At 39.7% G+C, this 27,913-nt stretch overlaps 1 protein-coding gene and 1 non-coding gene across 2 annotated transcripts in view; one reads left to right on the top strand and one right to left on the bottom strand.

Annotated features, from left to right (window-relative positions):
- Positions 1 to 27,913, bottom strand: part of PKP2 (plakophilin 2) — a 90,126-nt gene that overhangs the window by 50,062 nt on the left and 12,151 nt on the right. Inside the window, exons 2-4 of the mRNA XM_035027919.1 lie at positions 25,583 to 25,695; positions 24,207 to 24,901; positions 12,937 to 13,072 (exon numbers count right to left, since the gene is read on the bottom strand). Of these exons, the coding sequence (XP_034883810.1) occupies positions 12,937 to 13,072; positions 24,207 to 24,901; positions 25,583 to 25,695 (944 nt within the window). The remainder of the gene's footprint in view (positions 1 to 12,936; positions 13,073 to 24,206; positions 24,902 to 25,582; positions 25,696 to 27,913) is intronic.
- On the top strand, positions 16,382 to 16,486 carry LOC118025845. The gene has a single exon (XR_004683406.1). It is a non-coding gene; the product is annotated as a U6 spliceosomal RNA (small nuclear RNA).

Here is a 27,913-nt window from a genome sequence, read left to right as displayed (position 1 = left end):
GAAGAAATGATGGGGGTATGAAAGTAGTTATGTTACTTTGTATTTTTTTAAACAACAAGCATATATTTGTGCATGTTTTTAAAAATTAAACAAAAATAAATAAAAAAATCTTTAAAAAAAAAAAAGGGGTGCCTGGGTGGTTCAGTCGTTAAGCGTTTGCCTTCGGCTCAGGTCATGATTCCGGGGTCCTGGGATCGAGCCCTGCATTGGGCTCCCTGCTCCGCGGGAAGCCTGCTTCTCCCTCTCCCACTCCCCCTGCTTGTGTTCCCTCTCTCGCTGTGTCTTTCTCTGTCAAATAAATAAATAAATAAATCTTTAAAAATTAAACAAAAAAAATCCCTACACACAAAGCTACATATTCATTTTGATTACAGCTATGTACATATATGCATTTAAAAAGTCAGGGGACAAAACCAAAATGATAACAAGAGTGGGAATTGTGGGTGTGTTTTTCTTTTTTGTTTCTTACTTTCTCAAATTCTGAGTAATGAATTTGTATGAGTTTATAATAAGATTCTGCAAGACAGTTATGGCAGTCAATACTCCAGTGATGAGATACGAAGCAGGCATGGAAATAAGGTCAGTTTTAAAAGGGACTTGCAGATTAAATTAAGGGGTTTGTCCTTTCTCCTGGAGGCAAGTGGAGCAGCTACGAGGAAGGTCTCCCTCCATGCTGTAAGGCGACTCTATCAGGAGTGGCTAAGAACGGAGGAAGGCAAATTAACCAGGAAGCAGCTGGATTAACAGAAAACATCATGATAGGGATTAGCATAGTAGCACTGAGTGGGGAGGGAAAGATGTGGGTAGATTCAAGACACTTTTAGTAGTAGTACTAACAGGTCTTCAAAACTGCATGAATATGAGTATCTTGAGAGGTAAGAATAAAAGAAGGTCAGTCTCTATTCAAGTTTTTGTGTCACACCACCTGGGTGCCCTACCCTCACCTACACAGGAAATAATACGCTCTGACTCGTTACTTCAGGGCAGGCACCGTACCATTATCTGACTGCACCAACTGCATTCTCACAATTCCTTCCAGTAGGACTATTATTTCAACTTTAGAGGTAGGAATGCCGAGAGACTTGGAAAGGTTAAATATCTTGCCCAAGGTCACTGAGCTAATTAGGGTGCTGGGTTCACCCCGCCCTGAGTGACTCCTTAGAGTTAACGCTCAAACCACCAAGGGTCCTGCCTTCCAATCCAGTAGGAAGAACAAGTTTAAAACGAGGGTTGGATACTAGAGAAGAAAAACAAAAGATAATGTGTTCATTTTTTGAAATGCTGATGTTGAGTTCAGTGGGATGTCCAGGAAATAGATGAACACATGGTTTGGAGCCCAGGGCAGAGATAGAGACTGGAGATTCAGTGAGTCATCAGGATCTTTGACACATGGGAATGGAAGTTGTAAGAGTGGATGAAGCAGGTCAGGAGGTGGTGTCGAGGGAGAAAAGTCCCAGGAAGGTATCTAAGGAACACGAACATTTAAGGACAGGTTGAAGATAAATTTTTCACAGAAGAAACCCGAAGGTGCCAGAGCGATGGAAAAAGAACCAGGAGACCCTGGGCCAAAAGAAGAAAGTTTCAAAAAGAAGAAAGAGATCAACCATATTAAATGGGCTGAGTCCTAATCAAATAAAATAAGGATTAAAAAGTTGCTGCTGGTTTTAAAAGCTTATGATTTAAAATTTTGATCTTTATTTACACATTGTAATTATTTTTTTAAGATTTATTTTTTAGAAAGAGAGAGGATGTGCACACGTGCGAATGGGGGGAGGGGCAGAGGGGGAGAATCTCAAGCAGACTCCCTGCTGAGTGTGTGGAGCCCAAGGTGGGGCTTGATCTCAGGATCCATGAGATCATGATCTGAGTCAAAACTGAGAGTCAGTTGCTTAACTGACTGAGCCACCCAGGCGCCCCTAAGATTTTAAGTAATTTCTATACCCAATGTAGGGCTCGAACCCACAACCCTGAGATCAAGAGTTGCATGCTCTACGAACTGAATCAGCCAGGCACCCCTGTAACTGTCTTTTATACATAAATTCAAACACTGTTGCACTATGCTTAATATTAGCAGGATTTTGTTAATATTCTTGGGTTATAACGTAATTCTTAAATTTTTCTACCATGCATATATATTTTTAGGTTTCAGTGTGATTTTCATGTTTCATTATTCTCAAAACCAGTGTTTGTCCTAGCTTTAGAATAAGAGCCAAGAAGGCAAGCGCAGCATTAATCCTGTGTGTAAGCAAAATGATATTTATAATCAAATTAGTAACTTAAGAAATAGTGGAAGTCTAGCCTAACTTGAGTAACAAAAGAAAAATTCAAGTATTTCCATATTAGAAAATGAAAGCATGCATAATAATGCCCAGCTTTTTAAAATTGGAAATAAAAAAAGATTTAAACATTTATCTGATTTAGTCATAGAAAGGACTAATTTTTAGTCCAATTTTCTTCACCTATATGTATAAAGAAAGTTCATTACTAGTTAAATATATTATTTTTTTAAATCCTTACTTATTCTTTCCATGGAACAAACATATAGGCAAAGGGGCAATGAGAAATACCCAATAATTATATAGCTTTTAAAACCAAAAATATTCTCAACATGGGGATAGGTTTTTCAAAGAAACACCTAAAATACAGATGCAATGAATAGAAATATTGATAGATTTGACTTCAGAAGAATTTTTAAATCCTGCATGATGTGGCGCCTGGGTGGCTCAGTCGTTAAGTGTCTGCCTTCGGCTCAGGTCATGATCCCAAGGTCCTGGTATCGAGCCCCGCATCAGGCTTCCTGCTCCATGGGAAGCCTGCTTCTCCCTTTCCCACTCCCCCTGCTTGTGTTCCCTCTCTCGCTGTATTTCTCTCTGTCAAATAAATAAATAAAATCTTAAAAAAAAAAAAATCCTGCATGATGAAAGATACCATAAGATGGGTTAACACCGTGGATTATATATAATATGCATAATAGGTAAAGAACTCCTACAAATCATTACGGAAATACAGATCTTAGTAGAAAAAAGAAGTCAACAGAACTCTTTTGTCTGGCTCTACTTAACTGACCTGCAGGATTACCTACATTCTCTTTATTCCCTCTGTGAACCTTATGGATTCCCTGAGTACTATCAAAGCTGGTAGGTTACTCTGTGTTGGGCTTTGCACTCCCATCTCTACTAGATGAGTCACATGTTTTCCAAGGATAACTTAGGTGTGATTCCCAATGTATTTAGGCCAACTATACTTGTTACTGTAATTATGTAATTTATTTACCTGTCCTAAATATGAAAGAAATATAAATGTGAAAAGAGTTCTGTCTCTCTGAAAACCAATCTGAATGCTTTGGAAAGACTAGATAAAGGTAAACAGCTCTATAAAGCTCTGTAATTATTTTTGGACAAAATTAATGTAAAAGACTAGGGAAAATGTAAAAATCCAGAAGGATTTGAACTCAGATGAATTAGTGCCATTAAGTTCTCATTTCACTTTAAAGAAACTAAAAATTGCAGATGATATACATAGTGGGCATAGTTTATGAAAAATTAAGACAAACTGTGTAATTGTATGTGTATATAATTAATTTTTTTTTCTCTGTAACTCTGATTAAATGACCAACTATTAGTCTTGATTTCAAAAAATAGGAAAATTTCTACCATAAAGAGATGGCTTTTTTTTTTTTTTTGATTAGATTAACAAAACCAAACAAAGAATAATCTCGTGATGGTACAGGTAAATGGGCAATGGGCACTGGGATACAATGTTACTGGGGTGTAAGTTTACACAATTTCAGGGAGAATTTATTAGGGAATTATTTATCAAAACTGATAATGACTCAACAGTGAGGACTGGATTTGCCTACCACCTGAAACAATTTTGAAAAACAGATAAAACATGCAATGGTTTCAAGAACTGGACATGTAGCAATGATGGACAGTGATCCCTCAGGGATGGAAAACAAGCAAGGTGAGCCCCACTGCTGTCAAAGATCACTGTCTCGAGAGAGTTCTCGGGCTATAGTGTGGTGAGGGGAAAACCCAAATGGAATTCAACAAGCAGAGTTAATTAGTCCTAGAATAAATGCTGCTCTGGTCCCACCTAACAAATCTCAAAAGCAAGATTTGAAAGGATCAAACTGTTTTCAAGCAACTACATCCTAGAACAAAGCTCAAGAATATTTACAGAAATATAAAAATACCGAGCATCCAACAAGGTAAAATTCATAATACCTGGCATTCAATGAAACATTTCCAGTTATGCAAATAAGAAAGGACATAGATATTAGAATTAGCAGACAAGGTCATTCAAGCAGCTATTTTAAGTCTTTCATATGTTCAGAAATCTCGAGGAAGGATGGAACATGTCAGGTAGAGAAAGAAGATTTAAAAAAAAAACCCAAGTGAGACTAATGGCATGTTAAACATTGAAGAAAGGATTAGTGACTTTAAAGCATAGCAATTAAACATACCTAAAAGGAAACACACAGAAAAAAAAAAAAAACCTAAAGAAAAAGAATAGAGTATGGAGGGCGCCTGGGTGGCTCAGTTGGTTAAGCGACTGCCTTCGGCTCAGGTCATGATCCTGGAGTCCTGGGATCGAGTCCCACATCGGGCTCCTGGCTCAGCGGGGAGCCTGCTTCTCCCTCTGACCCTACCCCCCTCTCATGCTGTTTCTCTCTCTCTCTCAAATAAATAAATAAATAAAATCTTTAAAAAAAAAAAAAAAGAATAGAGTATGGATAAGCTATGAGACAACTTCAAGCAGACAAATATGTATGTAACAAGTTTCCAAAGGACAGAAAAAATATTTGAAGAATTAGTGGTTGAAAAATCCAACCCAAACTCCAAAATTTGATGAAAAGTAAAAATCTACAAATTTAAGAAACTCAGTGAATTCTCAAGCACAAGAAACCTAAGGAAAACTACACCAAAGCACATTGTGACCAAACTGCTCAATACTAGTGATAAAGAGAAAATCTTAAAAGCAGCTTGGGTGGGCAGAGAGAGAAACAGTATGTACAGAGGAACAATAAAGATGATAGATCACTTCTTGTCTGAAGCAATGCAAGTGAGAAGACAGTGAAGCAACAACTTTCAAGTACTGGAATAAAAATCTCTCAACCTAGGATTCTACTGCGAGTGAAAATCTCTCAAAAGCAAAGACAAATTCCTTTTCAGACATACAAAAGCTGAAATAGTTATCACCAGGAGACCTGCACTAGCATAAATTTTATTTTATTTATTTTTTTTTAATTTTTTTTTTTTAGCATAAATTTTAAAGAAAATTCTTTAGGAAATGGGAAATAACAGATAACATCTATACAAAGAAATGAAGAGCACCGGGACAACTTAGATGAAATGGACAAAGTCTTTGAAAGACACAAACCACCAAAGTTCACTAGGAAGAATACATAGCCCAAAAAGCCCTGTATCATGAAGAAACTGAATTCATAGTTAAGAACCTAGCTAGCCTCCTTAGTACAGTAGGCAGTGTGTCAGTCTCATGATCTGAAGGCCCTGAGTATAGTTAAGAACCTCTCACAAGAAAACTTCAGGTCCAACTGGCTTCACTGGTGAATTCTACCAAACATTTAAGATAGAATTAATATCAATTACAATCAAACTTTCAGAGAATTGAAGAGGAGAGAACACTTTCCAATGTGAAGCTAGTATTACTCTCAATCCAAAACTGGACTAAGACATTACAAGAAAAGAAAATTATAGATCAATATCCTTTATAAATATAGCTGCATAATTGTTTTAACAGAATTTTAACAAATCTAATTTTAAAAAGTAACAGTACATCATGACCAAGTGAGATTTATCCCAGGAATGGGATAACATTTAAAAATCAAAGTAATTTATCATATTAGCAAAATTAAGATAAAAACCATAGAAATATTTTAATGGGAAAATAAAACATTTGATAAAATCCAACAAACATTCCTGAGTAAAAAACTAAAACAAAAACTCTGTAAAATTAGGGATAAAGGTAGTTCTTCAACTTGAATGGTGATTTATAAAAAACCTACGGCTAACATCATACTCAATGATTAAAAGCTAACAGCTTTTCTTCTGAAGATCAGCAACAAAAGAAGGATGTCCATTCTGACCACTTTTATTCTAAATAGTATTGAAGTCCTAGCTGGTGCAATTAGACAAGAAAAAGAAATAAGTGGCATCCAAATTGGTAAGGAAAAAGTAAAACTGTCACTATTTTCAGATGACATAGAAAACCCTAAAGACTCCACCAAAAAAACTCTACTAGAACTAATCAATAAATTCAGTGAAGTTGTAGGATACAATATGCAAAAAGCTGTTGAATTTCTGTATACCAATAATAAACTATCAGAATTAAGAAAACAAACCCATTTACAATTGCATAAAAAAATACCTAGGAATAAATTTAACCAAGGAGGAGAAAGACCTGTATACTAAAAAGTATAAGATACTGACGAAAGAAACTGAAGACAAATATAAATGGAAAGATATTCCATGTTTATGGATTAGAAAAATTAATATTGTTAAAATATCCATACTACCCAAAGCAATCTACAGATTCCATGCAATTCCTATCAAAATTCCAATCGTATTTTTCACAAAAATAGATCATACAATACTAAAATTTATATGGAACCACAAAAAGACCCTAGCCAAATCAATCTTTTTTTTTTTTATGATAGAAGTATTCTCAAGACCCAAAGGTAAAAAACAAAAACAAAAGACCCTTTTTTTTTTGACAGATGGTGACAAGCATTTTATTTTTTTAAACTTTAAAAAAATTTTTAATTTCTGTATAGTTGACATATGGTGTTATATTAGTTTCAGATGTACAATACAGTGATTCAACAATTCTGTATATTACTCAGTGCTCATCAGGACATGTGCGCTTCTTAATCCCCATCACCTATTTCACCAATTACTCCCACCCACCTCCCCTCTGGTAACCATCAGTTTGTTCTCTATAGTTAAGAGTCTGTTTCTTTAGCCAAATCAATCTTAAGAAAAATAAAACTGGAGGCATCATACTTCCTGATTTCAAAACTACATTAAAAAGCTATAGTAATAAAAACAGTATATTGGCATAAAAAGATGCACAGATCAACGGAACAGAATAAACACTCCAGAAACAAACCCACACACATACGGTCAATTAATTTACAACAAAGAAGCTGAGAATACACAATGGGGAAAGAAGAGTCTCCTCAACAAACGGTGTTGGGAAAACTGAACAGCCACATGCAAAAAAAATGAAACTAGACCACTATCTTTCACCATACACAAAAATTAACTCAAAATGGATTAAGTCTTTAATATGAGACCTGAAACCATAAAACTCCTAGAAGAAAACCTAGGCAGTAAGCTCTTTGACATCAGTCTTTGCAATGGGTTTTTGGATATGACACCAAAAGAAAAGGCAACAAAAGCAAAAATAAGCAAGTGGGACTAGACCAAATAGCAAAGGAAACCATCACAAAATGAAAAGGGTAACCTATGGAATGGGAGAAAATATTTGCAAATCATATATCTGATAAGGGGTTAATATTCAAAATATATAAAGAACTCACATGACTCAATAGCAAAATGCCAACAACAATCCAATTAAAAAATGGGAAGAGGATTTGAACAGATATTTTTCCAAAGAAGACCTACAGATGGCTGACATACAGAAAAGGTGTTCAGCATTCTTAATCATCAGGGAAATGCAAATCAAAACCACAATGAAATCTCATATCACACCTGTCAGAATGGCTATCACCAAAAAGATAAGAAATAACAAGTATCGGCAAGGATGTGGCAAAAAGGGAACTCTTGTGCATTGTTGGTGGGAACATCAACTGGTACAAGCACTCTGAAAACATGGAGGTTCCTCAAAAAGTTAAGAATAGAACCACCTTGTGACTCAAAAATTCTACTTCTGGATATTTATCAGAAGGAAATGAAAACACTAACTCAAAAAGATAAACAAACTACCATTTTTACCACAGCATTATTTACAAGACCGAAGACATGGAAACAACCTAAGTATCCATTGATGGATGAATGGATAAGGAGAATGTGGTATATATACACAACGGGATATTATGCAGTCATAAGTAAGAAGGAAATCCTGCTATTTGCAACATGGATGGATCTTGAGGGTATTATACTGAGTGAAAAAGCGAACAAATACTACATAATCCCACGTATACATGGAATCCAAAAACAAACAAACAAACAACAAAATCAAAGATACAGAGAACAGACTGGTGGTTGCCAGAGACAGGGGGTTTGGCATGGGTGAAATCGGTGAAGGTGGTCAAAAGATACATACCTCCAGTTAGAAAACAAGTCATGAAGATGTAATGTACATCATGAAGACTAGTTATTAATACTGTACTGTATATTTGAAATTGCTAAGAGAGTAGAACTTAAAAGTTCTCATTACAAGAAAAAAAATTGTTTACTGTATGGTGACAGATGGTAACCAGACTTGTGGTGATCATTTCACAATATATACATATATCACATTGTACACCTGAAAATAATGCTTATCTATATTATCAATATAATTCAATTATAATGCTAAAAAAGTAGGAAAAAGAAATGGTGTTAAAAATACTAAAATACAAAACTTCTTCCTTCCTTCCAAAAAGAACCACATAAAAACCTCCCAGATTAAATTCCTGAAAACAAACAAACAAAAACTTACAGGTTGCACCATACTTAACAGTGAAAGAACAATCAAATGCTTCCCCCTATGATCAAGAACAAGACATGTCCACTCTCACTTCTTTTTAATATTGCACTAGAGGTTCTAGCCAATACAATAAGAAAAAAAGAAAAAAGAAATAGAATTCTCCAGATTGAAAAGATACAAAAGTGTCTTTATTAGCAGACAGCATGCTCTATGTAGAAAATCTGATGAATCTACAAATATTCTACTACAGCTAAAAGTGAATTTAGTAATATTGCAGTAAAACTACAAAATACAGCTGAGAGCAATTAAAGACCTAAATAAATGGTGAACTATACCATGGTCAGGAGTCAGAAGACTCAATATTGTTTAGATGAAAATTTTCCACATACTGATCTATAGATTCAATGCAATCTCAAACAAAATCCCAGCAGTTTTTTCATAAAGAAATAGATTCTAAAATTCATGTGATAGCAAAAGACCTAGGAGAGCCAAAATCACTTGAAAAAGAATAAAGTCAGAGGACTAACACTAGCATCTTCAATATAAAACTATATTAATATATAAAACTATAGTAATCAAGACAGTATGAGATTAGCATGAAGACAGACCAATAATAGATCAATGAAATAGAATACATAGTGCAGAAAAAGACTCACATATATGTGATCAATTCATTTTCAACAAAGGCAGAAATACAGTTTAGACACAAAATAATAGTCTTTTCAACAAATGGCACCTAAACAATTGCTCATATATTTATATCTTTTAAAAGAAACTTCAGTCCACATCTTGCAATATATACAAAATTCATCCCAAGTGGATGGTAGACCAACTATAAAATCTGACACTTATAAAACTTCTGGAAGAATATATAGATTATCTTTGTGACCTTAGAGTGAGTGTCCAGAAAGATTTCTTGGATAACCATGAAAAGCACAATCCATAAAGAAAAAATTTGTAATTAGACTCCATCAAAATTAAAAACTGTTAAAAGAATGAAAAGATAAAATACAACTGGGAGAAAGTATTTCCAAATCATGTATCTGGAAAAAAAAAATAAAAAAAGACTTATACCCAGAATACATAAATGTCAAAATTCAATGACAAGAGAACAAAAACCCAAATAAAAATGGGCAAAAGAACTATAATGAGCTATCACCTCACACCTGTCGGAATGGCTAAAATCAACAACACAAGAAACAACAGGTGTTGATGAGGATGTGGAGAAAAAGGAACCCCATTTCTTTTTCCTACTTTTTTAGCATTATAATTGAATTATATTGATAATATAGATAATATAGATATATACACTGTTGGTGGGAATGAACACAAACTGGTGCAGCCACTGTGGAAAACAGTATGGAGGCTCCTCAAAAAATTGAAAATAAAACTATCCTACAATCCAGCAACTGCACTATGGGGTATTTACCCAAAGAATACAAAAATACTAATTCAAAGGAGTACATGCACCCCTATGTTCACAGCAGCATTATTTACAACAGCCAAACTATAGAAATGGCCCAAGTGTCCACTGACTGATGAACGGATAAAGAAGAGATGGTATATATACACAATGGAGTATTACTTGGCCACAAAAAAGAATGAAATCTTGCCATTTGCAATGACATGGATGGAGCTAGAGGGTATTATGCTAAGCAAAATAAGTCAGTCAGAGAAAGACAAATACCATATGATTTCACTCACATGTGCAATTTGAGAAACAACACAAATGAGCATGGGGAAAAGGGAGAGAGAGAGGCAAACCAAGAAACAGACACTTAACTATAGAGAACAAACTGACGGTTACCAGAGGGGAGGTGGGTGGGTGGACGGGTTAAACAGGTGACGGGGATGAAGGAGGGCACTTGTTGTGATGGGTACCAGGTGTTGTAAGTGTTGAATCACTCTTTTGTGCACCTGAAACTAATGTTACACTGTATGCTAACTAACTGGAATTTAAAATTATTTTTAAGGGCGCCTGGGTGGCTTGGTTAAGCGTCTGCCTTTGGCTCAGGTCATGATCCCAGGGTCCTGGGATCAAGTACCACATCAGGCTCCCTGCTCAGTGGGGAGTCTGCTTCTCCCTCTGCTTCTGGCCCTCCCCCCGGCTTGTGTGCTCTCTTGCTCTCTTGCTCTCAAATACATAAAATCTTTAAAAGTATTTTTAAAAAAGAAGAAAATGGGCAAAAGATCTGAACACACATTTCACTAAAGAAAACACAGGGATGGAAAGCACATGAAAAGATGTTCAACATCATTAGTCATTAGTCATTAGTCATTTGGAAATGTAAGTTAAAACCATAATAAAATACTACTACAAACCAACAGGCTAAAATTCAGATTGATCAATTATTAGGATGTGGAGGAACTAGAACTCTCATACATTGCTGGTGGGAATGTAAAATGGCTCAGCTATTTTGTAAATAGTTTGGCAGTTTCTTAAAAAGTCAAACATACAACTACCATATCATCCAGGCATTCCACTCCTAGGTATTTATTTACCCAACAGAAATGAAAACATATGTTTGTACACATATGTTCATAGCAGTTTTATTTGTAATAGCCAAAACTCAAATGTCCATGAACAGGTGAGTGAATAAACAAATTAAGGTGTATCCATACAATGAAATACTAGTCAGCTATACCCAAACAAACACATACCCACACACCTTTTGATACACACGACATGGATGAATCTCAAAAGATTAAAGCTCAGTAAAAGAATCCAGAGGAAAAGCATATATACTATATAATTTATATAAAACTCTAGTAAATTCAATATAATCTATAGTAACAGAAAGCAGATCATTGGTTACCCGGGGACTAGAAGAGGGTTGGGGAGGGGTCAGAAGTATGGATTACAAAGAGGCACAAGGAGGGGCGCCTGGGTGGCTCAGATGGTTAAGCGTCTGCCTTCGGCTCAGGTCATGATCCCAGAGTCCTGGGATCAAGTACCACATCGGGCTCCTGGCTCAGCGGGGAGCCTGCTTCTCCCTCTGCCTCTCTCCCTGCTCATGCTCTCTCTCTCTGTATCTGTGTCTCAAATGAATAAATAAAATCTTAAAAAAAAAAAAAAGGCACAAGGAAACTTTGAAGGTAATGAATATATTCATTATCTTGATTGTGATGATTTCATGATGTCAAAACAAGGCAAAACTTAAATGGCCCTTAATAAAGCTGTTAAAAAATGAACAAACTAAACTGGTACATTTATACAATAGAAATCTATGTAGCAATTTTAAAGAATGAAGTAGGGTTAATATATACCAAACATTTCCAAGATACAGGGTTAAAGGAAAACAAAGTGCAGGGTACTATACATAATCTGCTACCATTTGCAATTTTGTTTTAAAAAAGGATACTGAACCAACCTATCTAATAATTGTTTCTATAAGCATAGAATATCTCTGGAAAGAGACCCAAAAATTGATGAGAAAAAGAGATAGGGAGAGAAGGAGGGAGGGAGGAGGAGAGAGGACAGGAGAGTGAGAGAGAAGGAAAGAGGGAGATGGGGGGGTAGGCTGAGATTTGGTGCAGAAGGGAAACAGTTTTCACTACATACCTTTTTGAACTAGGATTTTTTCCTGCACAAATGTACCACTTTTTCAACAAACATAAAATGACCTATTGATTCCATTTTGGTGAGCTCTGTCCTATAGAACACTTACACCAGGGCGTCTGGGTGGCTCAGTGAATTAAGTGTCTGGCTCCTGATTTCGGCTCAGGTCATGATGTCAGGATCGTGAGATCGAGCCCCACATCGGGCTCCACGCTCAGTGCGGAGTGTACTTGAGATTCATTCTCCCTCCCTCTCCCTCCCCTTGTCCCTGCCCCCACTTGTGTGCATACGTGCGCGTGCTCTCTCTCTTAAAATCTTTTAAAAAAAAGTCTCAAGACTTTATTAATTTATTTAAAATTGACCTATAATTGACATATAACTCAATAAAGATTTTTCTTAAATTTATTTATTTATCTTTTAAAAGATTTTATTTATTTATTTGAGAGAGAGCAAGAGTGAGAGAGAATGCAGAGGGAGAGAGAGAAGCAGGCTCCCCGCTGAGCAGAGAGCCCTATGCCGGGCTCGATCCCAGGACCCCGTGATCATGACCCAAGCTGAAGGCAAGATGCTTAACCCATTGAGCCACCCAGGCGTCCCAAGATTTTTTAAAATTTAATTAAACTAATGGTTTCAGTTTGCATGGCCACTGTAATAGATGTGAAAGCATGATAATTTTAAACTGGACTTAAGATGACACTCACCCTTTTCCGCGCTTCAGATTTCTGGAAGCACTCGTGCTGTATGAAAGTAGCTGCAGCAGAAATTCTGGGTGGCGGTGTGTGGTCTGCATCGAGCATACTCACTGCTCGCTCCAGAGTCATCTCCATGTCTGCATTCCTAGACAAACAGTCACAGATTCAGCAGAATTCCAAACCTGCTCCCTCCTGCCTACCAACCTGATCCTCCAGAAATGACTCTGCTAAATATCCGAAAGCACCTAGAACATCTGAGCCTTGGCTTCTCTTCCCCCAAAAGAAAAGTCAGCACCTGAAGATCAGAAGGTACAGGAAGCTAGCAGAAGAAATATTCCAGCTCTGGTCAGACTGGCCTCTGAAAATGTCACTGAATTGAGCAGACTCATAATATATACCAAAGAAAGAAGATGAAGTCTGTTAAGATAAATATGTGTAGTATGATAAGTATGTATTAAAAGGTCACTTTAAAGGCACAATGTGTGGGGTGCCTGGGTGGCTCAGTCAGTGGAGCCACTTATAAATACATACATATATACATACATACATAAGGCACCAATAAGACTTTATGTGGAACTTAAAATAAATTTGATCTTAGAAATTAAGAATTATTTCTACCATGGTAATGTTACATCTGTGGATGAAACACCTTCCCTCAATAATCATTAGATTTTTCTCAAAGCTGCTCAGAATCTGTTATTTCACCTAACAATGAGTTTTAAAATAAGCATTCAAAAAGTTTTCTAATAAAAATAATAGTATGTAAACAGTAAAAGCCAGTAAAATTGAGTTTGTTTTGTTCAAATAAGGCATGCTGATGTGACAGAACCCATCAGGAAAAGTAATGATTAAACATAATTATAATATGCTTTTTCTTAAAGAAAACAATTTTGTACCCATTCTGTCACCATTTGCTTTGCCACTGCAATGACATTTGGTTTATGTCTATCTAGTAGCATACTTTTGTCCTTTACTAATTGTGGGTATTTATAGTGATGATGAAATCTGATGCAGTTCGACACAAGAGAGGATAATTTATAGAGGACAAATAAAATTGCCACTTGTAAAACAATAGCTCCCAAATGCCTCATCGAACTGTTTTTTTCCTCCCTTTTATTTCTGCCTGGAGGGTAACTAGGTTAGGCAACCTATTATCACCGTGGATGTTAACACATTCATGCTTCCGTAAGCACTGACTCAGAGAAAGCAGACGCAGGATGGCAACATCTTAGAATTATGGCTAAAAACTTGTCTTAAAGGTATCCTAGGACTTTGGCTTCAAAGAGGATTACACCTGATTCACTCCTGGTAATGGAGAACAAAAAGATAGCTTGGCAGGGTATTTTCCAGTATTTGCTAACAAGCACAAGGAATACAGGCATACCATGTTTTATTGTACCTTACTCTACGAGGCTTTGCAATATTGCTTTTTTAAAGATTTGAAGGCTGTGCCAACCCTGTGTCAAGCATGCCTATCAGGGCCAGTTTTCCAACAGCATTTTCTCCCCCCATGTCTCTGTGTCACATTTTGGTAATTCTCACAATATTTCAAATTTTTTGCTACAGTGATCGGTGATCAATGATCTTTGATGTTACTACTGTATTTATTTGGGGGGGTGTGCCACGAACCACACCCACATAAGATGGTGAACTTCACTGATAAATGTGTGTATTCTGACTGCTCCACCAACTGGCTATTTCCCCATCTCTCCCTTCTCCGTAGGGCCTCCATATTCCCTGAGACACAGACTGAGCCAGTTAATAACCCTACAGTAGCCTCTAAGTGTTCGAGTGAAAGGAAGAGTTGCACGTCTCTCACTTTAAATCAAAAGCTAGAAATTATTAAGCTCAGTGAGGAAGGCACATTGAAAGCCAAGAAAGGCTGAAAGCCAGACCTCTTGTACCAAGCAGCTGGCCAAATTGTGAACGCAAAGTAAAAGTTCTTGAAGGAAATAGAAAGTTCACTCTAGCGAACACGCAAATGATAAGAGAGTGAAACAAGAGGGGAGCCCGGGTGACTCAGTCGGTTAAGTGTCTGCCTTCAGCTCTGGTTGTGATCCCGGGGTCCTGGGACTGAGCCCGGGGAATGGGGTTCCACGCTCAACGGGGCGTCTGCTTATCCCTCGCTCTCTGCCCCTCTCCCCTCACCCCCGCTCATGCTCAGTCTCTAGCTTGCTCTCTCTCAAGTAAATAAATAAAATCTTAAAAAAAAAAAAAGTGAAACAACCTTATTGCTGATATGGAGAAATATTCAGTTGTCTGGAAAGATGATCAAACCAGCCACAACATTCCCTTAAGCCAAAGCCAAAACCACAGAAAGGCCCGGACTCTCCTTAATTCTGTAAAGTCTGAGAGAGGTGAGAAAGCTGCAGAAGAAAAGTATGAAGCTAACAGAGGTTGGTTCATAAGGTTTAAAGAAAGAAGCCGTTTCCATAACATAAGTGCAAGGGTGAAGCACATTTAAAAAAAAAAAAACCTATTTATTTGAGAGAGTGCATGCAGGGTAGGGGCGGGGAGGGCAAAGGGAGAGGGAGAGAAAGTCTCAAGCAGACCCCTCACTAAGCGCAGAGCCTAAGCGGGGCTCAATCTCACGACCCTGAGATCAGGACCTGAGCTGAAATCAAGAGTTGGATGCTCAACAGACTGAGCCACCCAGGCACCCCTAGGTGAAGTACTTTTGTAGAAGCTACAAGTCATCCAGATCTTGCTAAGATAATTAATGAAGGTGGCTACACTAAACAACAGATTTTCAATGCAGACAAAGCAGCTTTATATTAGAAGAAGATGCCATCTGAGACTTTCATAGCTAGGGAGGAGAAGCCAATGTCTGGCTTCTAAAACAGGCCGACTCTTTTGTTAGGTGCTATTGCAGCTGGTGACTCTAAGTTGAAGCCAATGCTCACTGACCATTTCCAAAATCCTAGGGCCCTTAAGAATTATGCTAAATCGGGCGCCTGGGTGGCTCAGTCGTTAAGGTCTGCCTTTGGCTCAGGTCATGATCCCAGGGTCCTGGGATCGAGTCCCACATCGGGCTCCCTGCTCTGCGGGAAGCCTGCTTCTCCCTCTCCCACTCCCCCTGCTTGTGTTCCTGCTCTCGCTATGTCTCTCTCTGTCAAAAAAATAAATGAAAAAATCTTTAAAAAAAAAAAAGAATTATGCTAAATCTACTTTGCTTGTGCTCTATCAATGGGACAACAAACCCTGGATGACAGCACATTTGTTTGCAACATGGTTTATTGAATATTTAGCCCACTGTTGAGACCCACTGTTCAGAAGGAAAAGATACCTTTCAAAATATTACTGTTCATTGACAATGCATGTGATCACCCAAGAAATCAGAAGGAGACATACGATGAGATTAATGTTGTTTTTATGCTTACTATCACAATATCCATTCTGCAGCCCATGGATCAATGAGTAATTTTGACTTTCAAGTCTTACTACTTAAGAAATACATCGCTTTGGCGGTACATATACTAAAATTGGAACCATACAGAGAAGATTAGCATGGTCTTTGCACAAGGATGACATGTAAATTCATGAAGTGATCTACAGTTTTTATAAGTTGGGAATAAAAGGCACAGCATAAGTATAGTCAATGATACTGTAATAGGGTTGTATGGTGACAGATGGTAGCTACACTTGTGAGGAGCAAAGCATAATTTATAAACTTGTTGAATCAATATGTTATATACCTGGAACTAATGTAACATTGTGTATCAACTACACACACTCAAATTTAAAAAATTAAAAAAAAAAAAAAAACACTGTGCAAGGCTATAGCTTCCATAGATAGTAATTCCTCTGATGGATTTGGGCAAAGTAAATTGAAAAGCTTCTAGAAAGGATTCACCATTCTAAGTGCCATATAAGAGCATTCCTGAATCAAGGTGCCTGGCTGGCTCAGTTGAAAGAGCAAGTGACTCTTGATCTTGGGATCGTGAGTTTGAGCCCCACAATGGGTGTAGAGATTATGTAGATAAATAAAACAAAAAAAAAAAAAATAAAGAGCATCCTGATTCACAGAAAGAGATCAAAATATCAACATTAACAGAAGTTGATTCCAACCCTCAAGATGACTTTGAGGGGTTCAGGACTTCAGTAGAGGAAGTAACTGCAGATGTGGTGGAAATAGCCAGAGAGCTAGAATCAGAAGTGGAGCCTGAAGATAGGACTGAATTGCTGCAATCTCATGATAAAATTTTAACAAAAGAGGAGTTGCTTCATATGGATAAGCAAAGAAAATGGCTTCTTGAAATGGAATCTACTGCTGGTGAAGATGCTGTGAAGACTGCTGAAATGACAATAAAGGGTTTAGAATATTACATCAACTTAGTTGCTAAAGAAGCTGCAGGGATGGGAGAATTGCTTCCAATTTTGAAAGAAGTTCTCCTGTGGGTAAAATGCTATCAAACAGCATCACATGCTAAAGAGAAATCATTCATGCAAAGAAAAGTCAATCAATGGGGCAAACTTCACTGTCTTACTTTTTTTTTTAAAGATTTTATTTAGGGGTGCCTGGGTGGCTCAGATGGTTAAGCGTCTGCCTTCGGCTCGGGTCATGATCTCTAGGTCTTGGGATCGAGCCCCATGTCGGGCTCCCCGCTAGGCGGGGAGTCTGCTTCTTCCTCTCCCTCTGCCTCTCCCCCTGCTTGTGCTCTCTCTCTGTCTCTGTATCTCTCTCAAATGAATAAATAAAATATTTTTAAAAAATAAAGTAAATTTAAAAAATAAAGATTTTATTTATTTGACAGGGAGGGACACACAACGAGAGAGGGGACACAAGCAGGGGGAGTGGCAGAGGGAGAAACAGGCTTCCTGCCAAGCAGGGAGCCTGATTTGGGGCTCGATCCCAGGACCCTGGGACCATGACCTGAGCCGAAGGCAGATGCCTAATGACTGAGCAACCCATGTGCCCCGTAAACTTCATTGTTTTATTTTAAGAAATTGCCACACCCCAACCTTCAGCAACCACCACCCTGATCAGTCAGCAGCCATGAACAATGAGGTAAGACCCTCCACCAGGAAAAAGATTACCACTCTCTGAATGCTCAGATGACGGTTAGCATTTTTTAGCAATAAAGTAGTTTTAAATTAAGGTATGTACATTGTTTTTTTTAGACATAATGCTATTGCATATTTAATAGATTATGGTGTAAACATAATCTTTATGTCCACTGGGAAAACAAAATATTCATATTTGCCCCACTTTACTATGATATTCACTCTATTGTAGCCATCTGGAACCTAACCCACCATACCTTCGAGGTATGCCTGTAAATTCTCTCATATCAGGCTAGCCCACTAATACATGTATAGATATGAGTGTATGTATGTGTAGTGTTGTGAATGGTGTGTTTGTGTGTGGGTGGATGTGAAAAAGGTGAGGAGGTAAGAGTAATGGGACTCATGACTAAAAACCAATACCCAGTGCTTCTGAAACACCATGTTCAAACATACCAGTGTTACCTCATGAGTATAAGAGTATTAAGAAGGAAGCAGAACAGTTCTGGCATCTGTACTGAGAATTATATAATGATTTATATTTTAAAGTTGTGCCTCAGGAGTCAATTTAATGGGTAAAAATGTAGGTTATTACTATTTGAGTCACTTTTGGTATAAACACAGCTTTTAAAAGAGATGAAGGGGCGCCTGGGTGGCTCAGTTGGCTAAGCAGTTAAGCGTCTACCTTCAGCTCAGGTCATGATCTTGGTCCTGGGATCAAGCCACATGCTGGGCTCCTGGTTCAGCGGGGAGACTGCTTCTCCCCCTCCCTTGGCCCCTCCCCCCACTTGTTCATGTGCTCTCTCTCTCTCTCAAATATATAAATACAGTCTTTAAAAAAATAAATGAAAGAGATGGAAATATTTTATATGCATGGATTCCAATGCCTTTACAGAGAAATCAAAACTCTAATACGCTCCATCTCGTGGCAATTTCAAGTGTTTACCCTCTAACACTACAGGTGTTTTAACTGATGAAGGATCACTTGTAAGAATAGCCTTCTGTTCAATGCAGCCTTTTTTTTTTTTTTTTTTTTAAAGATTAAGCCTTTAATCTACTTCGTAAGTCATACATGACTCAGGAAAGTTCGAATTTCCCAACACTGTAACACCCACAGATAATTCCATTACTCTAATCCTTTATTTTCCTGAACATGATTCACAAAGCAGCTCTGCATCCACTGCTGGTCAACCCAGCGCTACTTCACTTTATCACTAAAAACAATTCCCAAACCGAAGGAAGACTTCCTCTTTAACAGGGTCTGCTACAACTGTGAGGGTGTCGATTTTCTGTTTTGTTAGTGTCTGTGAAGTCCAACTCTGTAACACGGCATACATTCTGACCCCAGTCTGGCTCCATCTCCTTGCCATCCTCACCCCCTCCTTTCCCTCCTCTGACCGCCTACCCCATCCTCCAACCACACTGAGCTTTAATCCTTCTCTAAACACTGCATGCCTCTTGATAAGCTGCTCTGATTTTTCTAGAAAGCCCATCGTTCTACCCCATTCTTATCCATTCTTCACGACTCAATTCAAGTATCAACAGCTCTGTGAAATCTTTCCTGTGTACCTATCCCCAGCTAGAGCTTTTCTGAATTTCCTCCTCTATCCTCCCACAGCATTCCTCCCCTCCTTCCCTCCTTCTTACTTCCCTTCCCACTCAATCACAAAACACTTCTTGAAGCCTGTGGAAATGTGGCTTGTGAGATGGGGCGGGGTGGGAGGGGTGGTGGTGGAGAGGAGAGTCAGGAAGAGTAGTTGCCCCTGGGCCCCATTATTACCTGAATACATTCTCCAGAATTGAGTCTTTTTAACAACTTTAGATAATGTTAAAATGATGTCAATGTAAGTGAAAAATGCAAGAGGAAGCACTGTAAAATATCTTTGGTCAGATAGGAGATGATATAGGCAAAAAATAAAAAATGGTACTTTTTTGTGTGTGCAGTCGTTCAGCAACCAGCATTCTTGCCGACTAACAATGCAGCCCTGCCCCAGGCTGGTTCCCAGATATTATATATATTAATAGGGCTACACCTCAGAGGGCCAAACCAATGTGAGATGAGGAATGGAAAGCTCCTGGGTGTTGGCAGATGCTCAGGAAATACAAATTCCCCCACTTCACAAAGATTTAAGTGTGATGAAAGAGCACTGCTTTGGGAATATGCCTCTGGTGTGGGTATGTGTTCCCAGAGAACATTTTGAGGGAACTAGAAGAGTCTTAGTGGGGCAATAAAGCCTTGAACTGGGCTATTAAAAATGGAAATGGAAAGAAAGATATAGCTGAAAGATACTTGAAGAATCAAAGAACTAAAGACATTGGTAATTAAGAGAATATGGAAGATTTTTTTCTGCTCTGTGCCTCTCTATGTCATGAACTTGATTGGTAATCCTACTAGGGATCCAATCTCTCTCCATAGGCTCCATCTACTAATCTTAGAGCACAATGCTCTTTTGTTCTCTGAATTCCCATATCCAGCACTTGATGATGTGTCTTATTTTCTTTTTCACCAATCCTCTCCTAGACCTTCATATAGTCCATTCCATTTTCTATCTCTTGCAGTGCTGGGTACACTGGAGGAGCCTGACGTTCATTTGCTGAACCACCAGTCCCCGACAGGTACAAAAATCATATTTTCAGAAAAACAGATCTGGAATGTTTCACTTGGTAATTTCTTAAACCTTTTTCATCAGTCTGATTTAGACCAGATATTGACTCTCTTTTCACTCCAATGTCTTGGTTTTCAGCTGCCTTAGTAACTGTCTGACCGGCCATTCTTCTTTTGGAAAGAAAGATCCATTGTTTAATACTTTATGTTATTATGTAGGTTTATAATTGTACCTACCTACTCTGTAGGAATGTTCCACATATAGGAAAGAACTCTTCTTTACATGTGGGACTTTCACTAGACATAAAAAAAAAAAAAGTAGATTCCAAAAACAGGGGCTGGATAGGTTTGAAATGGGAGAGAATGCAGGGCAAAGGAGAACACAGGGTCCCGGAGCCAGGACTCTCAGGAGGCGGCCCCGGGAGCTGAACCGCCATGGGGCACGCCTCAGAAGGAAGAGACGCGGACACCAGAAACATAGGCGTCAGGCGGAGAGTCCACCTTGAGGACTTACTTTCCTCATTATTGGAAATACCGCTGACCCCCTTCTCGTTTACACGGAGAGCAAAAATTTCAAGAAGAGTTCATTTTTATGAATTCTGGTCTCTAGTATGGCAACTTTGGGAATTCTCAAGAATAGATTTCTTACTCTTTATTTTAATATTTCTTGACCCTCAAGTGCTCCTTCTATTCTTTGAAATGGGATAAATTATTCTAATAAAATCTGCCCTGTCCGTTAAAACGATAACCCAAAATAGCACAGTTAATACTTCTTCTAGAATCCAAGCAACAAAAGAACTTAGATGACAAAAAGTATAGATTTTATATTTCATTTCTTCCATCCTTCTTTCATTCTCTCACCATGCATTTATTTAGTGCCTATAATGGGCCTGCCTCTGTTTTAGGGTACTGAGAATATAAAGATGGTAAGACATTCACAACAGGTTCAAAGTCTAGAGGGAAAGACGTAAGAAATGAATAACCACAATGCATTAGACTGGCAGAGACACCCACACAGTGCAGCTATCTGGGGCACCTAGATTGCGAGGGGAGTGATTAGGAAATAGGCAGGACCTGAGCTACACCCAGAATCAAGAGCCAGGCAAAACCAGAGCTACTGGGGGGGAAGAGAGACAGACAGACAGAGACAGATGGATATAGATAGATGGAAAAAAGGAAGGGAGGAAGGAAGAAAGGAGAAAGGCAATACACGAATGAATATCTGTTAAGTGAAGAGGTTCCAAGTGGTTTGTTTGTATAGGGGGTGTGTGGGGGGATGGTGGTGAGAAAGCATGGAGGGGAGTAAGACTGGAGTGATAAGCAGAGGTGAAAACTCGGGCTGAGCCATGTGTGCCATGCTGGAAAGTATGAAAACTTGGTGGAATTACGGAAAGGTTACAAATGAGGCAGAGAAAGAATCAGATTTGGAAAGATCATTCTAAGGGTCAGAGAAGAGTTCTGAGGGAGCAAGACCAGAGACACAGAGATGTGTGCAATGGAGATGGACAGAAAAAAGTTTAAGGCCCATTAGGGAGGTTGAAATACAGTGATGGGGGATTGTGAGGGGTTGAACATAAGCATGACTTCCAGGTTTGTAAGGGACAGGACTTCAGTTTGAGGAGATGGTTAGGAGTAGAGGGTAGGGAGGAGCTAATACATTTATTTTTTGATATACTGAGTTTGGGATGCCTAGGAAGTTGCTAGAAATACATGCAGATCTCAGTAGAGCTCAGGATAGAGGACAGTTCTGAAAAAAACTTGGGGAATCACAAGGATACGAGTGTAATAAATGGGCCTCTCTGGAAGAGAGCCTAGACTCGGCAAAGAAGGGTTACTGAAGATGACCTCTCTGGGCATGCAGAAAAGGACCACATAGAGAAGACTGAGACACAGCTTGAGAGGCGAGTGGAAAACCAGAAGAGGCTAGTGCCCTGGAAACCGAGGGAAGAGAGAACTTCACAGACAGTGCTGTCAACTGCTGCCCAAAGGCTGAGGAACGTAAGGACAGAATATGTGTCTGCTTTGGATGTAGCAAAAAAGCAGTCATTGGTACATTTGTGAGGACGATGCTTTGGTTAAATGGTGGGGATGGAAGCCAAAGTGCGGCAGAGTGATGAGAGACTGGGAAGTGACAGGTGCCTCAAGAAGCATGGGGGCACAGAGATGCAGGAAGAGAAGAATGCCAATTGTCAGAGGATGTGGCATGAGAGTTGTTACTGCTAAAATCACTTTGTGAAAATTGTGCCAAGCACAATTCCTAGAATATGGCAGGTGTTTAATAAATTTTAAATTATCCACTTAAAGGCCTTGATTAGCTTTTTCCTCCACAAATAATGACCTCATGCATTTTCTTCTTTATAAGTACGTCCATAGTGACAAAGATCTACATTCTATAAAGGGCTTTAGGACTTAAAAAAAAAAAGATCTGCATTCTATAATAAATGTTAGAAGTCTCACACTCAGTTTTGTTTCATAAAAAACATTTCCTGGGGCGCCTGGGTGGCTCAGTCGGTTAAGCATCCGACTCTCAATTTCAGCTCAGATCATGATCTCAGGGTCAGGAGGTCGAGCCCCATCCCCCCACCCCCAATCAGGCTTTGTGCTCACAGGGAAGTCTGCTTGAGATTCTCCCTCTCCCTCTGCCCCTACCCACTCCCCAACCCCCGCCGCATGCTCACTCTCTCTCAAATAAATAAAAAATCTTTAAAAATTTCCTGCTTCAAGATTAGATGAGTCCTAACATCTTTTATCACCAGTGCCTGCCCAGTCAATGAATATACTGCACAATTTCACTTAAAGGGATGATGAGAGGTGACAACATGCATCAAGCAACTTTAGAAATAAAACAAAAATCATGTATTTAATGTTTTACCATAATGATACTACATCATTATTTCAGGAGTTACTAATTTAATCACCAATTTCTCAACCTTTCTCTTAGTAACTTCCTCAGTTCAAGAAATTTGTACTCCAGCATTAAACCTGAGTAAGACTTAGGTTCCAAAGATCAGACTGGTCGTGCCAGAAAGTCAATATGAGAGGCAAAAGAATGACTTCAAAAATCTGGTTATTTTAATTATGCAGTATTGCCAAAACAAATACCCTCCAAATCACTGCTGCTAGAATCAAAAAGTAAAAGCATCAGGTATCAAAAGAAGGAAAGAGACACCTAGAGATTAAGCTGCCTTTCCTTACTTAGCTCTCCAGCTCGCCATCTTTTCACGATAGTAGTTATCAAAATAGCATGTGAAGTTCCCTCTTAGCACCAGCAATTCGCACTTTTTCCTCTTTCCTCTTTCCTCCCTTTATTTCGAAGACTGACTGAGACAATACATGCAATTACCCGTTTCTTGGCCTACTTTGGAGTTAGCTCTCATTCGGAGCCGATTTTTCACACAGCCAAGGGGTGGCCATCCACCATCTAATTTGGAACAGATGGCCTCCATGTCACATTTCTCCATAACCTGCCACAGGAGCAGATAACTGGGCCCCTGTCCCTGAGGTAAACAGGCTCATCTGTCAATCAGGTAGCCGCCTAAGAAGTCACTGTTGTAATCACTTATCTCTGGAAGCCTCTCTCGGGAGCCCAGAAGCGCCAGCTCACCCTGAAGGGCTGTGGGAACAGAATGTGCCAGCACCGGCCATCCCGCCGACGGAGAGGGGAACTCACCCGAGCTGGGAGTCGGTGAAAGTGCTTCTCTCCAGGAGCAGGTTCCCACTTCCATAGGCTGCCACTTGGCCAGCGGCCATGTGCGTTCTCCTCCCGCCTGCACCCACGGCAACACTGGGCCCCGCTTCCCGCCCCATGCGGGTGCTGTGGAAGGAGCTCTGGTGCCAGGACTGAGCAGCCCTGTTCTGACTGGCGGCCTGCAGGGGCACCAGTGGCCGGAGGTGCCCAGGGGCAGGCCCCGAAGTCAGACAGTTCTCCTTCTCCAAGAGGTTTCCCATGCTGTGACTGGTCCCAGGCCTGGGGTACGTGAGCACCACCGGGTTGACAGGGGCGTTGTCACACACGGTGTCGTTCACAGAGCCGTACTGGTACTGTCTGTGGTAAGTGTCATAGTGGCGATGTCTGCTCGTGGCCCCGGAGTGACTGAAACCAACGATTTCTGAGCGAGCATATCGAGGCGGCAGGAGGAGGGTGGATCTCCTGCTGTCTTGGTGCCGCAGAGCCTGCCCGGCCTGGCTTCTCTGGCCGTACTGGAAATCACTGTGCGAGTGATGAACCCTCTCTGGGCTGCTGTCTGGGGAAATCTCAAGTCTCCTCAGAGGCTGCCTCAGGGACCTTTCTTCCACTGACTTCTGCGAACTGTACTGTGCCGTTCCTCTCCCCCAGCGACTTTCGTAAGTGCCAGTGGTGCCTGTCTGCAGAGAAGCAAAGTTTAAATGAGGCCTAAGTCAGTTTTCATCTTTGTTAAAGACCAAGGACTCCAGGACTATTATATAAGGCGTCCATTTTCTGAACCGAATGAAGAAGTTGGCCCCTTTTCTTAAAAAAAAAAAAAAGAGTTGGTTGACTAGTTATTTGTACTAGGATTTATACCACCCAGGGCACCTGGGTGGCTCCGTCGTTAAGTGGCTGCCTTCAGCTCAGGTCATGATCCCAGGGTCCTGGGATCGAGTTCTGCATCGGGCTCCTTGCTCAGCGGGGAGCCTGCTTCTCCCTCTCCCTTCCCTCCCCCTACTCGTGCTTGCTCACTCTCAAATAAATAAAATCTTTCTAAAAAAATAAAGTCTCCAGTTTTCCCTGGTGTCCACACAAAATCAATCCTCATATAATTCATTTAGGAAATGGCAATATTTGGGAAAGGTAAACATTAAAAATAATCTATAGAAGGGGCACCTGGCTGGCTCAGTCGGTGGAGCATGTGACTCTTGATCCCAGCTCAGGGTCATGAGTTCAAGCCCCATGTTAGATATAGAGCTTACTTAAAAAAAAAAACAAAAATTAAAAAATTAAGATCTACAGAATTAAAAAAAAACTATGGAAGTTTAAAAATGTTTTCATCGTAATCTGATAACTAGGGTTATTCTTTGGTATCCTACCTTAAGCATGTCATAGGTTTTAGTACCAGGTGAACGCCCGCCAGCAAAGTCATTTTCAACCAAGTGTAGGTTATAGACATACTCAGGAACACTGCTGGTTCGGTGAAGATTTCCTGCAATCAAGCATACAGTAAAACATTAAGTGGGCCAATCAGTAGTTAAAGATTATCTAACAATAGTGTATTTTAAATTTAAGTAATTAAGACCAATAAGAAGTATCAGGTTTATATCAGTATTTTTAAGTGCTTGTTTAACATCACCCTTGGATGTGGGAAATGACCAAATGTTATCACAACATTCTTTATGAGATTTCAAAATAAAAGCTGAATTAAGAATAAAAATGTATTAAAAAATTAGTTAAATTTTTTTTGTAAGAAAAAGGAAGAATGAGGAGAGATGATTTTTACAAAGATCCAAAAATGGGGGCACCTGGGTGGCTCAGTCGATTGAGCGTCCATCTTCAGCTCAGGTCATGATCCCGGGGTCCTGTGACTGAGTCCCACATCCAGCTTCCTGCTCAGCGGGGAGCCTGCTTTTCCCTTTCCTCCCTGCTCGTGTTCTCTCTTGCTATCTCTGTCTGTCTCTCTCAAATAAATAAAATCTTTAAACAACAACAACAACAGAAAAACCCCAAAGATCCAAAAATGTTTGTTATAACACTGAGAAATTGGGGAGTCACTTATTGGCTTAGGTGGTCCATACCATAAACGTTGTTACTTAAGTCGGAGGACGAGAGAACTCTACACCCGGGGTGGGAATTCAGAAGCTTCCTGAGAAGGATGTAGGTGCTTAAATATAATGGTGACAAACAGAATAGTGACTCAATACTAGTAGATAAGACAGCTTGTAAAAAAAAGTAAGGTGGGTCAGTGCGGTCAAGAAAACACCCGCTTGAAAGGGGCCAAGCCTGGGGTTGAGGTATTTGGCACCCTGAGTTAGGCAGGAGAAGAAACCATTCTCTGCACTACAGATGAGTGCTTCTGCGGAATTACCAGACTCACTCTTAGTCTGGTGGTCTAATCCAGCCCACTCCCCTTCCTGCTCAGCTCTGTGGGGTCTACAGGGACTCTCAATGGATGCATGTCTCTTAAAACACTCCTTTTTGGGGTGCCTGGGTGGCTCTGTCGTTAAGCGTCTGCCTTCGGCTCAGGTCATGATCCTGGGGTCCTGGGATCGAGCCCTGCGTCAGGCTCCCTGCTCAGCGGGAGGCCTGCTTCTCCCTCTCCTGCTCCCCCTGCTTGTGTTCCCTCTCTCGCTGTCTCTCTGTCAAATAAATAAAATCTTAAAAACAACAACAACAACACTCCTTTTTGAGAAAGGGGGTGGTAGAAGACAGTGTTGTGACCCTCTTCTACTTCCTTTATCCTTCTCTCAGCTTTCTATTTGCTCTTCTTTATATATAATCTCCCACTGCCTTACCAAAAACAAAAAACAAAAAATTAATCAAAATAATCACAGATCAAGGGGCACCTGGGTGGCTCAGTTGGTTAGGTGTCTGCCTTCGGCTCAGGTCATGATCCTGGAGTCCCAGGATTAGCACGTGGGGCTCCCTGCTCAGTGCGGAGTCTGCTTCTCCCTCTGCCCCTCCCCACCGCTCATGCTCTTTCTCTCTCAGGTAGATAAATGTAATCTTTAAAAAAATAATAATAATCACAGATCTCTAAAACCTAGGTAATTTCTGGTTCCCGGATTTTAATAAAAATTTCTTTTTCCTTTAAAAATCAGAGGAAAAGGGGTGCCTGGGTGGCTCAGTCGGTTGAGCATCTGCCTTCGGCTCAGGTCATGATCCCAGGGTCCTGGGATCGAGCCCCACATCGGGCTCCCTGCTCTGCGGGAAGCCTGCTTCTCCCTCTCCCACTCCCCCTGCTTGTGTTCCCTCTCTCGCTGTGTCTCTCTGTGTCAAATAAATAAATAAAATCTTAAAAAAAAAAAAAATCAGAGGAAAAAATACTCAATGAACTCTCCTAGGTTTCAGATTTGTGAAGGATGTGGAGAATAAAACAACACAGGCAGTCCCCTTCCAACATGATTGGAACATACCAACATACTCTCCCAGCAAGATTGTTATAAAGTCAAAATTTCAAAGGCTAACGATAGATTCACATTTTTTTTAATAGAATCACATATTTTGAGGGGGAGGGGAGATGGTTGTGGAGAGGACTAAAAAGTATGAATCCATCCCAAATTATGTTTGTACATGTGTCTTATTTCCTGGAGCCAAACAACCTGGCCGGTGAACAGTTTCAGGCCTCAAAGGGTCCTGGGGGGAGGCAGGCTTGTAACTGTCACCTTTCTATAGACCAGGGAAGTTGTTTCTAGAGGTCTGATTTC

This window comes from Mirounga leonina, unplaced genomic scaffold (assembly GCF_011800145.1).
Source record: "Mirounga leonina isolate KUSES-001 unplaced genomic scaffold, KU_Mleo_1.0 Mir_201, whole genome shotgun sequence".
Lineage (NCBI taxonomy): Eukaryota > Metazoa > Chordata > Mammalia > Carnivora > Phocidae > Mirounga > Mirounga leonina.
Note: the sequence above shows the minus strand (reverse complement) of the source record. Positions and strands in the feature narration are given on the sequence as shown.